Source organism: Magallana gigas, chromosome 10 (assembly GCF_963853765.1).
Source record: "Magallana gigas chromosome 10, xbMagGiga1.1, whole genome shotgun sequence".
NCBI lineage: Eukaryota > Metazoa > Mollusca > Bivalvia > Ostreida > Ostreidae > Magallana > Magallana gigas.
In genome coordinates this window covers 31,189,366-31,201,946 of record NC_088862.1, presented here as the reverse complement: position 1 = coordinate 31,201,946, position 12,581 = coordinate 31,189,366, and the positions used below count along the sequence as shown (strand labels likewise).

The 12,581-nt window shown below is 35.6% G+C and overlaps 1 protein-coding gene across 1 annotated transcript; it reads right to left on the bottom strand.

Annotated features, from left to right (window-relative positions):
- Positions 1-4,350: 4,350 nt before the first annotated feature.
- LOC117688395 (uncharacterized) lies at positions 4,351-11,876 on the bottom strand. Its single transcript, XM_066072678.1, has 5 exons — positions 11,123-11,876; positions 6,201-8,658; positions 5,881-5,996; positions 4,568-5,628; positions 4,351-4,398 (listed from the first exon to the last, which is right to left on the bottom strand). Exons 1-5 carry the CDS (start codon positions 11,874-11,876, stop codon positions 4,351-4,353), a joined length of 4,437 nt encoding a protein of 1,478 aa, XP_065928750.1.
- Between the last annotated feature and the right edge of the window lie 705 nt (positions 11,877-12,581).

Below are 12,581 nucleotides of genomic sequence, written 5' to 3'. Positions count from 1 at the left end.
GGACGGACGGACAGACAGACAGACAGACACACAAGGGTAAAACAGTATACCCCCTCTCCTTCGGAGCGGGGGTATAAAAAGAAATTTTAATGCATGTAAAACCAGCTTGGCGCAGGTGAAAGATCAACACAATTTTAGAATCTTTTACGTAGAATTGGTTGAAAATATAAGTACAAATGTGAATCGTGCTTGGGAAACATACGAATTTAACCCAATCTTTTGTAAATCGCTTTTGATTAGTGAAAATGTGCATTATTTTGATGATTTTGTGGAATGTTTTAACAATATCTTCCATACACGAAATATCTATTTCTTTCCCAAGCAAGAACTTCAGAGCATATGAATTAACAAAGGATTTTTCTTCAAAATATGTATGATGTAATGTCATTAATCACCTGCGCCGATGCGATTTAAATAGATCATTTGCAATATTAGGATTCGCCCGTCATGTGCTTACAAACAACATATGACGTCACAAAAATGCATCAAATATAATATTTAACATCGGTGTCAATGAATGTAACATACATTTTAAGAAATACTCCCGGTCAAAGTATTTTTGCGATGATTCAAACAATATCGTTTTCCAGATGTATTTTAGCATCGGGACGCCTTAACATTGCTGCGTAGTCAGACATCTTACACGTTGTTTTTCATCTCATACAAAAATCCAGCTCCTGTCCCGAGCAGAAAGGCCTTAAATTCAAAGGGAAATTCTGATTACTGTTATGACACCTGCAAAGGATGTGTGTTCTATTCTCGCCGGAGCCAAGATTTGTTTTTTCTCTGTATATCTTTCTCTCCATTTTATTTAAAGATCTAGTTTTTCTGGTGCACTACGATAAAGAAAATGTCCGCCGTCACTCCATCTCGAATTCATTGAAAAAAATTCAATTTTTTTAAAATTTCAAATTCATTTGTTTTAAAATGGCCTCAGACTAATTTAAAACATGATATCTAAGTAGCGCTTGCAATTCTACGTCTGATGACATCTTTTTTCTAAATCATTGGATGAATAAAAGGATTGTCAATGTTTCCAAACTCATTAAAACGAGTCAACACTTCACCAGACAGATTTAAATCTCAGTCTTGTGGGTCGCAACTCTACCACTGACTCTCAAATCTCATTTGATTATTAGAAATACATTTCTAAAGCATTGCTAATTATAAAAATAGCATTTGACCGAAATCGTGACCATGCCATTTAAGGGTCCTCCACAGATCTGGAAAAACTTCTTCACTTTTTACAGATTACGATTTAGCATTTGCTCGTCTTGAATGCAATTTTGTGGAAACATTTCATTTTTAAATTATTTGTTTACCGCTATTCATGAAAAAAAAGTCCCTGCAGTATTCGATCGAAGCTAAACTCATTGTAATGCCAAGATAGACTCAAAATTTTGGCGATATAAACTGTGCTTCTAAATGCGTTAAAATCGGCAAGTTAAGACGTATTATTATAATTTGTAAAAATTAAAACTGATTTAAATCGTGTTAAAATGACTTAAGACCGATTTTATTAAATGATATATCTGATACTTTTGAAAGTCTGCGTCTGATGACATATTTTCAAATTAATAAAAAGAATTAAAGTGATTTAAAGCGAATTAAAATGAGCTTAGGCCAATTTAAAAACACGATACTGTATCTAAGGTGCACTTGCATCTGCATCTTAGATTTCTGTAAAAATAGAGTGCAGGTTTGTCCTCATAAAGTATTTTGCAACCTCTTCCGTTTGCCGGACATTGTCCGTTGCCCCCTGCTCACCGCGGGGAGGTGGAAGTAGGATTTTGAGCAGGGTATATTGTTTACGGTATTATATACATGTATACTCATCTCTTTTAATAAGCACTAAAATAATAAGCCACCTGTTTTTGAACTATTTGAACACTTTAAAAACGCTAATAATTTTCTAAAAAATCTACAGCATCATTAAATTGCAATCGATTGTAGCGTCAAGAAAATATGTAATAAACGATAACAATTCTTAACTGTCAACATGTACTTGTCAGCAGTAATCCGGTTTGTTCGAGCAAGGCAATTCTCAATTTCTACAGTATGACCAACATTTCAAACTTCGTCAAAAAGGTGTTCATGATTGGATCTTCATGATATAACAGGTCTACACGATGGTCAATGAAAGTGGTTATGATTTTTGACAGCATCTACAATAGAGTTTCAATTTAAAGAAAAAGACTGAATATTTGACATGCTTAAAAAACTAAACCAATTAACCTGTAACCTGTAAATCATATACATTGAATAATTATGCATATAATACATTACTATTTACACCAATATTAAATCATTTCAGTCATTAAATCATTAAAGAGTGTACAAAATGATTCATTTTAAAACACGTACTATTTGCATTATATAAAAACAATATGATAGACAGGGAACTAGTACTTTCTCTCTCTTAAACAGCATGTACTGTTTATTAAAATATTAAAACACTGTATTTACATAGGAGTACACATACGTAAAATTGCTTATTAACTGGACTAATTGGTGTGAAGTAAAAAAAAGAAGAAGGTAAAACGGTATGTTTTGGACAACAAAATTGTCAAACTAGTTTACTAAGTAATATTTACATGGAGTACAGTATAGTCTGAAATATAGAATGTAAAATATACGTCACTATTCTTTCCATCTTTCGATAATGAAGAATAAAGACTAAAATGTAAAACTCCATTGCATTGTATATTTAAGAGTTACACTATTGCAAAAAATATTTAGTATGTACAATCACAGAACACTCTATATTGATAAGGCTGTACAATTTTCGAAATAAATAAATTAATGAATATTAACATCTGGTAATGAATGAACAAAAAATAAAAGAAGAACTCTATACTGTACGCAATTATCAAAATACTACATTAAATAGATCTAAGCAGAATGTACAGTATGTTTAAATTGAATAATTAACTATGACATAAAATTACACATTTTGTTTAAAAATAGGTAATTGATTGATCTTTGCCACAAAGGAATATGGTAATAAATACATTTTGACTACACAATGGTCGGTATAGTAAACTCATGGGATATTTTCAATATATATAATACAGTCATATGTTCGAAATAATATTTACGTTATATATCAAAGGACTGCATTGCTCATGTTACAGCATGTAACGGGGTACAGAACAGTCCAAAATGGTCCCATTTTTTACCTCGTGAATCTTTCGCACGTTTAGTTCAACTACGACTAAACAAGACTATATACGGTACATTAGATTAAACTACGAACAACTTACAACACATTTTACAGTATATACAGTACGCTAACATTATTTGATTTTTGTGGGACTTGATAAGGGTTTTTAATATACCTATTACAAATCTGTTTGAGCTTTCCTTCCTTTATTCAGTTATAGGAATTCGTGTACAACAAAAAATGTTTTGATGTGTTTCAAATTCAGAGAGTTTCATTCTGACAGAAGTTATAAATTGTGTCTTTTACTACACGCAACGTTTTTTGTCAACTTTCAACTATGTAAATATGCCTGATGTGAAAAACTAACAGTCTATCATACCTACGTGCATAAAAACTACCCTCACACTGCAAGTTCAAATAAGACTTAATTGTTTGCAAAATGAACCAAAATCATTTTTTACTTTGCAAATTTAGAAGTACAGCATCATGATAACTATAATATGTTGGTAATCGATGAAGACTGCAAATTTGTATCGAACTGGATACATATACATGGTCCAAAATTGTTCCCCCTTCAGTGGTGCTAAAAGAAACAATTTGTCTGAAGTTCTGATGTCTTAAATACTCTTGCAGAGGACCATTGGCTTTGGCATCCTCGTTAAAATCCCCCAGAATGATGCTGTTCTCATTAGTTGCTTTTAAGAAGTTAATAACTTTCTGAAAACTCTGAAGAAATGTTGCCATTTTTGCTATGGATGGGCGATACACAGATAATATCAAAATATTTTCCTTCAACAATTTCACAGCTATTCCTTCAATATTCATCTGAGACAGTGAAACAATGTCATAAGAGTCTTCTCCATTTTTCAAATACAATGCAACGCCTCCACCTTTTGACATGCGTAAACTCTGATTTGAGACAGTATTTTCCTCGTATGCCTCCTTTCTTGGGAGATGATGAAATTGATACCCTTCAAGAGCATAAGTATTTGTGTTTTCCCCAGATCTTAACCATGTCTCTGTTAAGCAAATGACATCAGCCTTATTGAGTCTAGCATCATTTCGTAGATCTGCAAAATGGCTTCCTAAGCTCTGTATGTTATGCAGAACTATTTTCTTTCCATCTGAATTTAAAGTTTGTGAAATGTTATTAAAAGTAACCATTGCCATTTCATTCAAAGCTGTCTTTAACTCTGGGTCAGCATAAACATTTTTCCGTAATCGAGCTGGATCGTCTGTATCAATAAAAAGACCAGCCTTTGAAGTAACCCTTGACAATGCAACATACCCTTGGCCTGGGGCAAATGCTCTATCTAAATTCACAACTACTTTGTCTGTTGTCATCCCTTGTACCTTATGAGCAGTGCATGCCCATGATAAACGAATTGGAAATTGATGACGTACCACTGTAGTTATCTTGTCTTTTATTTCATCTTGCACTCTTTCTATTAACACTAGGTTCCCATCCTTTGTTTTTTGTCCTGACTTTTTTCCAACTTGCTTATTATCAAACACAACTCCCACAGCACTAACAATTCTGTTACTGTTTTCTTTAAAAACAAACCGACAGACATGACCCATTACTCCATTCACAAGTCCATCCTCTACATTACAATTCCTTGTAAGCATCACTCTTGCTCCAACAGACAAAATCAGAGTGCTTGGAAGTCCATCAGTTCTTGATTTTGTCAGAGGTTTGTTCTTTAATATCAATTTTCCAGATGTTTTGTCCTTCTTGTAATCTTGTGCATTGATTTCTAATAAATCTTCACATGATTTGTTTAGCATTGTGAGATTGAATGTGTTTACCTCCTCATTAGTAGAAAACACATGAAGAACATCTTCTGGTCCTTCCCTGATACAGTCTTGTAACATAGTACTTTGCTCTTGTGTAAGTGGTTCATCTCTCTCTCTTACACGAAGGGAGTTCAGGACCTCAGCAAAAGACAAATCTTCTTTTTGTCTCATTATTTCTTTTAACTCTATGATCTTAAACAAATCAAGCCAATAGTCCATTGGATATGCCATATTTTCTTTGTAAAGCCTTTCATCTTTTCGCTGTTTGACTGGAGGAAGCTGATAAAAATCCCCAACAGCAATAACACAAACTCCTCCGAAGGGTTCTCTACATTTCTTAATCTGTACCAATCTTTCATGTATGTAGTACAGGAGTTTTTTGTACACCATTGATATTTCGTCAATGATAAGAATGTGCAGATCTCCTATTTTCATTCTTAATTCACTGAGACTTTGTTCTCCAAGTGGTTCATAAGGCAATGGAAGATACTTTGGTAATGAAAACACGTGGTGAAGTGTATTTCCGCCAATGTTGAAAGCTGCCGTTCCAGTGAATGCTGCGAGAACCACTGATATCCTCTCTGGATCAGACATAACTCTTGAAAGCAAACGCGATGCTTCATAGTTAATAGCTTTGATGAGATGACTTTTACCAGTCCCTGCACCTCCTGTAACAAATAAATGTAAGGGTTCACATTTCTCTCCTGTAATCTTTGCTAAACACCAATCACGCACCATGTAAAATATTTCCCTCTGTGTTTCATTCAAATTCTGAAGAACAGGTATCATTTCTTCTCTAGAATTAATGTTTTGTTGAACATGATACATGACATCGGCATTATGATTCTCACTTTCAATATCCGGTATAACATCCACATTATCCTCTTGTGGTACACTGTTTTCCTTTCTTAATGACATACCTTCCCTTCTTAGAACCTCTGTTTCTGGACATATGCGAGACCATGCATCTTCTGGTTCACCATTCATTTCATATGCTTCCTGAGCATTGACAATTTCATCTTCATTTTTTGCATATCTTGCATGATTCAAATCCACAATAGTCTTCACTGATTGTTTGCGTTCACGACCAGAAATTTTAACGTAACCAGTTTCATAAAAATCTTGATATAAATCAAACCCTGGTGGCTTTAACTGTGCTTCTGTCCAATATGGCAGAAAAAGTTGCAGAAGAGATTGATAATATTTTTCTGACATTTTTTCAACGTTGAACCTAGGATACCTTATAACAGCATGTTGTGTTCTAGTTCTTCGTTGCACGTAACCCTTATTATGCTGCAATTCATACACATTTTCATTTTCCTTCTTAGGAACTTGAGATTTAGCCAGCACTCTAAATTCAGAGCAAAAATCTGCAAGGCACATTTCATGAAATATTTGCTTCTCCGGTCGGTTCATATAACGTTCAATGATGTTCGTCATCCAGACATCGTTTTCGTCATCTTCCTCGTCATTTTCTTGATCCTTTGAGGATTTCTTCTTCAACAAAGACAGTGGTTTACTTAAGCGTACAGGGTTATCGCCTACGGGCACAAACGCAACTTTCCTAGAACATTCCTTCATCTTCAAGTTACACACTCTGTACACAGCTTCCTGAGCACTTACTTCTCTGTGATGCAAGTAAGCTGAACCAATTTTCTTCATTGTCTGTCTGGCGTCATAGTTTCCTTCTTCAGCCTCCAATTTTGTTTGTTTAAGTAACATGCCCATTTCCCTTTCTGACTTTGATATATAGGAAACAATATAAACAATACAACTGAATGCATCTAATACAAACTGTATGTCCATATTAGCATCCCAGGATTTTAACAAGCATCTGTTATATTGGTTTGTCCACACTTCATTTGGGCAGCGTTTAAGAATAATTGACCTTTTTGATGATAACATGCTATGGGCTTCTTCATACTGCTCCTGAGTTAATGACAAATCTTCAAATAACTTCTCTGTTGTCAAACTTTGTTCATCTTCATTCTGTATTTTATCCCAAACAGCAACTAAAATTTCCTTCGCATACGACTTGTTAACATTTGTTTCTGATTCTGTTTTGCACTCATCTGAGTTGTCTTCCTCTTGGACGCTTGTAATGAAAGTCTTTTTCGAGGGAGGTCTTGGAAAATGAAACCTACATTCTGTTCCCTTCTTTCTACAGGATTTGGAATGTTTCTTACTATGTTGTTGCACTTCAAGGACACATTTCCTTAATTCTTTGTCAGAACTTTCTGTTGGTACAGCACATGTCACATATTTGTCAATAAAGTTACATACAGCTTCCACTCCATCAGAATCAATATTCGGTGCATTTTCAACCCAGTATAAACAATGCATGTGGGGGGATCCTCTCTGCTGAAACTCGACTCTTTGGAAATAGTCTACTACCTTTCCTATTGGATCAGCTGGGGAAAGTATGACTTCTTTATGAAACATTTGAAATCTATGTTCAAACATTCTAGCCACTGTAACTGGATTTGACCTCAACACGTCATTCTTTTCTGACCATTCCATTTGATCTGGGTTTCTGTCATCGTTTTGCTGTTGTAATATGACTTTAACAGCATCATTCCATCTATATTCTGCTGCAGAAAACGAACAAAACCAAGTTGGAATTCCTAATTGTCGCAGCATTGCAAATAGGTCTTTCTGAGCAGTTGCCCAATAAGCAGGTGTTCCTCTAATCGGTTGCATGAATCTTATAGCATCATCATTTCTCAATATACTAGAAAGAGTAATTGGATCTTGCAACATGTCCAATGTTACTGGTTTTCCACTAGTACATTTTGATAGAGATTTTCTAATTGAAATTTGTGTTTTCTCAATCACTTGATTCAATTCAGACATGTACTGGCTGAAGAAAATGTAATTGCTGTCCTTTGCGAACCTGTTATCTGCGTTCATCAACCTATTGTTGAAATACCTAGACAGTGTCAATTTTTCTGACCTTTCTTCATTCCAGGAAAAACGACCACTTGGGAAATGACAAGGGAAAGCCTTTGCTTCGTTGCCAGGTTCCTGTAACATTCGAACTGGATTTTTACCTTCGCCTGGTGCAATGTCGTACACATCATCAAAATAATGGTCTAAAACTTCCTGTGCAACATCAGTCGGTTGTAAACAAGTGTCAAACGCAACCATTTCGTCTTCAGCTTCTACATTATCTTTCGAATTTACTTCATCATCTGGTATTTCTTCTTGTCTCGCTATACCTTCTTCTAATGTTGATTCAATTTTCATATTCTTGTACCAGTGGTTGTTTTCCTTAAGGTATGATAAGGCTGACATCACATTGTTTGTACTAACAAACTGATATTCAAAGTAGCCTTTGTAATTCAATTTCCTTTTTAACTTGACTCGTAACAGCAAGTTTTCATCTTGACGCATTGGTAAACTGGCTGCCTTTTTCATATCTGATGGCACACAAATAACAGGTCCATGAATATTTTTCTGTTGCCCATGAGGAAGAGCCATGATTTTCATGAATGGTATGTGAATCGCAATCAAATGCTGTTCTAAACTGTTCAACTCTGCCAATTCAGGAGGAATATCTTCCAGAATCATTCCGTTAACTGCAGCTTCAGCTGGTGCTTTGCCACTCAGTATTTTCCTGTGACATGTGTAACAGATCCATAATGATGATTTGGTACATTCTTTTCCGCAAGATTCAGAACATTCATGCAAATACTTCTCTAACAAACAAATTTCAGAAATACATTTTGCTGATTCACTTTTCTGATACATCTGGCTTTCACATGCTTGAACTTGTTTTTTAAACAAAAGCCTATGGCAACATGTGCAAACATAATTCGGACCTTCCATAGCGAGTCTCTTAAATGATCTGATTACTTCCTCTTCCTGTTCTAGGTTCAGATGCTTCAGCTTTCTGTTCAGTGTAACTGCCTCCTTTTTCTTATTTCTTACTTCCTCTGAACATTTGTATTTCGTTCTATTACGTTTCTTCATTTTGGCCTGAATTTCAGTATCGGTTTGATATCGTTTTGCAGCTCTTCCTTGCATATTTGCTTTAAAAGTCTCATTTGTACAATATCTATGTACATTAGCAGCTTTGTTTTTCATCCTGTAAGTTTCATCTTCTTTGTATTTTTTCAATACCCTTTCTTTTACTATAGCCTTATGTTCAGAGTCTGTTTCATACTTGTCACTGCTTCTCTTTTTTACTCTTTCCTGATGCTCAAGGTTTGTCCTATATTTCTCTGTACTTGCTTTCTTCATTTTTTCCCGATAATCCAAGTCGGTCCTGTACTTTTCACTACTTGCTCTCTTCACATTTTCCTGATGTTTCAAGTCTGTCTTGTACTTTTCTTTGCTCTTCTTTCATTTGATTTCTGTGCTCAGCATCCAGTTTATATTTCTTTACAGTTTTCTTCATTTTTTCCTTCCTATAATTCAAGTCTGTCGAGTACTTCAATTTACTTGTTGTTTGCACTTTATTTCTGTGTTCTAAATCTAGAGCATATTTCTGAACACCTCGTTGAATTAGATTTGACCGATAATCAATATCATTGTGATAACGATCTTTGCTTTTCATCTGTACTTTCAACTTAAACTCCTCAGATTCCTTGTACTTTTTCCTCAATGCATTCTTGCGACTTTCATTTAAATCTAGTGCCATTTTCGATTCTAAAGTCTTTCGTTGTGATTTCATTCGCATTCGATTTCTTCTACGAAGTGTATACTCTTTAGCAGATCTATTTTGAATGACAGATTCCTTTTCACACATCCTTGCTGACACATTTAAAACAACATCATAATGGTTCCGTTGTTTGTGGTATAAATAAATAGCTTCTTCCTGTTCAATCAATTCATGATAAGGCCTTTGTTTGCTGAACTGAAGCCATTTCATATCTGAATAAGTGAATATGTCTACACTTAACATATCTGCCATGGCAAATATCTCCAATTCAGTGGCCCAAGTACCCTCTTTTGTCATTCTACTGCAAAGCAAGTAATCCCTTAAAGATCCCTCTGATCTCATTAACTGCTGAAATTTTGCATCATGCTTCAACAAATGTTCACAAACAGCTTCACGAATATGTTGGTGAAAATTTTCAGAGTTTGTCAGACTGAATGATATTGCCCTAAAAAAACAATTTCCATCTTGTTCAATTTCTTTACACTGACTCGGATTATCAATATCCTTCACTGGCACTGAATTTTGTTCATTGTTAGGAACTGAATATGGCAACCCCAATTGTTTGCTCAACTTTCTTTGTTTCTGTACGGACAAAGGAATAAAATCATGTTTCTTGAGTTCTTCCCCCATGAAGATAACTTCATTTGTCTCCATCATCTCTGATTGATCTAATATTATAAAACTTTCCTCTGAATTATTGAAAGCTTCTGGATATGCCTGAATTTTTTCATCATTTGATTGACTTGACAATTGAACACCTTGGTTTGAACCTTCATTTTCTCTCTCATACACTTCTGCAATAGCAAAATGCTTAAGTGAACATAACACTCCAGATAATTCACATTCTACGGTTCTTGAAAACCCCATAGAAACAGCCAATGATCTGAGATGAATAAATACATCCTGAACATCGTTTAACAATATCCTTGTACTCTTCCCCCTGACACTAAGATAGCCTCGAGAGCATCTGGCGTGCGAATCAAATGTGAAAAAGCCATCATTTGTTTTCCCTATTAAAAGAGTATTCCCACCAAAACAGGCAAAGCATCCGTTTGTTTCTGTAAGTGCCATTTGCAAAGCTTCAAAGAGAGGATAAGCATTAAAATCTTCATAACACGGCTCCTCTTCAGATAAGCTGATTAAACTTGTGACCAATACTTTTACTGTAAAGTCAAAGGTTTCATTGAAACATTCAAAAAACTGAGGCAACTCTTCCACTAATAAATACCTATTAGTAATTGAAGAACAATGCTGCAAATATGTGTATAATTCATCTCCAGTCACCAATATTTTGTTCATATCAGTTGTTTGCCAAATAGCTGCACTTTTCAAAACATTGTAAGCTAAACCCGCTAAACAATTTGCTACACATTGTGTTCCTGCAGTATCGCCAAACAATAGATCAGCTTGATGAAAAGAGCCCTGAATCGAAACAGAATGCAAAGTCTCAGTGTTACAATGCCAGTTTTCCTCGTCATCACTATTCTTCAAACCAGTACCTTCTTTTTCAATTTTTTCCTCATTTTCCTCAATCAAATACTCAATATTCTGACTGTACTTACATTTTTCCACATTCAAACTTCTATCAGTCCCCTCTACATCTTCCCTTTTCAAAATATCTTCACCATCAATTTCAATTCTTAACTTTGACTCAGTTTTTTTCATCTCTCCATTATATCTACATTCGTTCATATTGATACTTTTGATACTTTCTCTGTTCATATTTTCTACAGTATCCAATTTTTCATTCAATATTCCAATTGTGTTACTTTGATATTCCTTTTTGATATCGTTTGGGTAGCCCTCATCTTTTAGTTCTCTACTGGTCTCCTCCTTCCAGGAGGTATCCAGCTGCGCCTGACCTGCTGGACCAGACACGTGCACAGTGTCCGGTCCAGGTGCTCTCGGTGAAGCACAAACCCACGGTGGGGAGTCAGTGGACGGTGCCTTGCCCTTCTGGACAATCAGACGGCTTCCCCGAGGAGATGGCAACCTCGGGGCAGGTGAGTGCATTTTCTCACAAAGAGAGGCCTGCACTCTGGCCAAGGGTTTTCCCTCAACAGGAGGCAACCCTATAGAGCCTTGCCCCGGAAAGTTACCGGGAGGAGCAAGCACTGCTCCATCTGATGTTTCGCAAGAAACAACAGACTCTGGATCTGAAGTTTGTGAACTGTCTAGGAAATCTCGACTTTGCTTCTCTCTCTGATCTCTTTTCCTCAGCTTGTCAGCTAGCCGCCGCTTTCTGGCAGACATTTTCCTAGCCTTAGGCATCTGAAAATAACCGAAAACCTGATGAAAATTAAGGTTAGGCCATAATGCAAATGATTGATAGACTACGATGATCCATTTTATCTTGCACTTATTAGTGATATATACCGGTAATTCATATGCTTGATCTTCTTAACAAGAGGCCCATGGGCCATATCGCTCACCTGAAGAACAATAGGTATGATAAAATTAGCTTAATGGAGTCATAATAAAAACAACTGGACAATGTACAATAATACAAGTAGATCCTGTATAAATAAAATCCAATTTTCCCCTGGATATTCTTATATTTATAATCATTAGTCCCTTTCCTAACAGAAAGATGTTATAGTCCTATCACATGCTGAGTATTGCAGTTCTCAAAAAGATCCTTAACAAGTGTTTATATATGGGATATAAAGCTACAACAAACTCTGAACCTTCTTGTGAGGCCAAAGAATTGTCCTGGAGCCAAAGTCTTAACAATTATAAAGAATCATCTGGCTGATTAGTTTCTGAGAAGAAGATTTTTAAAGATTTACTCTATATATTCCTATGTAAAACTTTAACATCCCACCCCCCCCCCCCTAAATGTGGCCCCACACCACACCCAGGAATCATGATTTTCACAACTTGGAATCTACACTACCTGAGGATACTTCCACACAAGTTTCAGCTTTCCTGGCTGATTAGTTTCTGAGAAGAAGATTT

Excerpts from the sequence above, each read along its gene's own strand:
- LOC117688395 (XM_066072678.1), bottom strand. The coding sequence starts at position 11,876 with ATGTCTGCCAGAAAGCGGCGGCTAGCTGACAAGCTGAGGAAAAGAGAT. Across the intron at positions 8,659-11,122 it reads GGAAAAAATTGAAAAAGAAG|AGAAGTATTTGCATGAATGT; the intron begins GTACTGGTTTGA and ends TTTGTTTGTTAG. Across the intron at positions 4,399-4,567 it reads AAGACAAGATAACTACAGTG|ACGATCCAGCTCGATTACGG; the intron begins GTACGTCATCAA and ends TTATTGATACAG.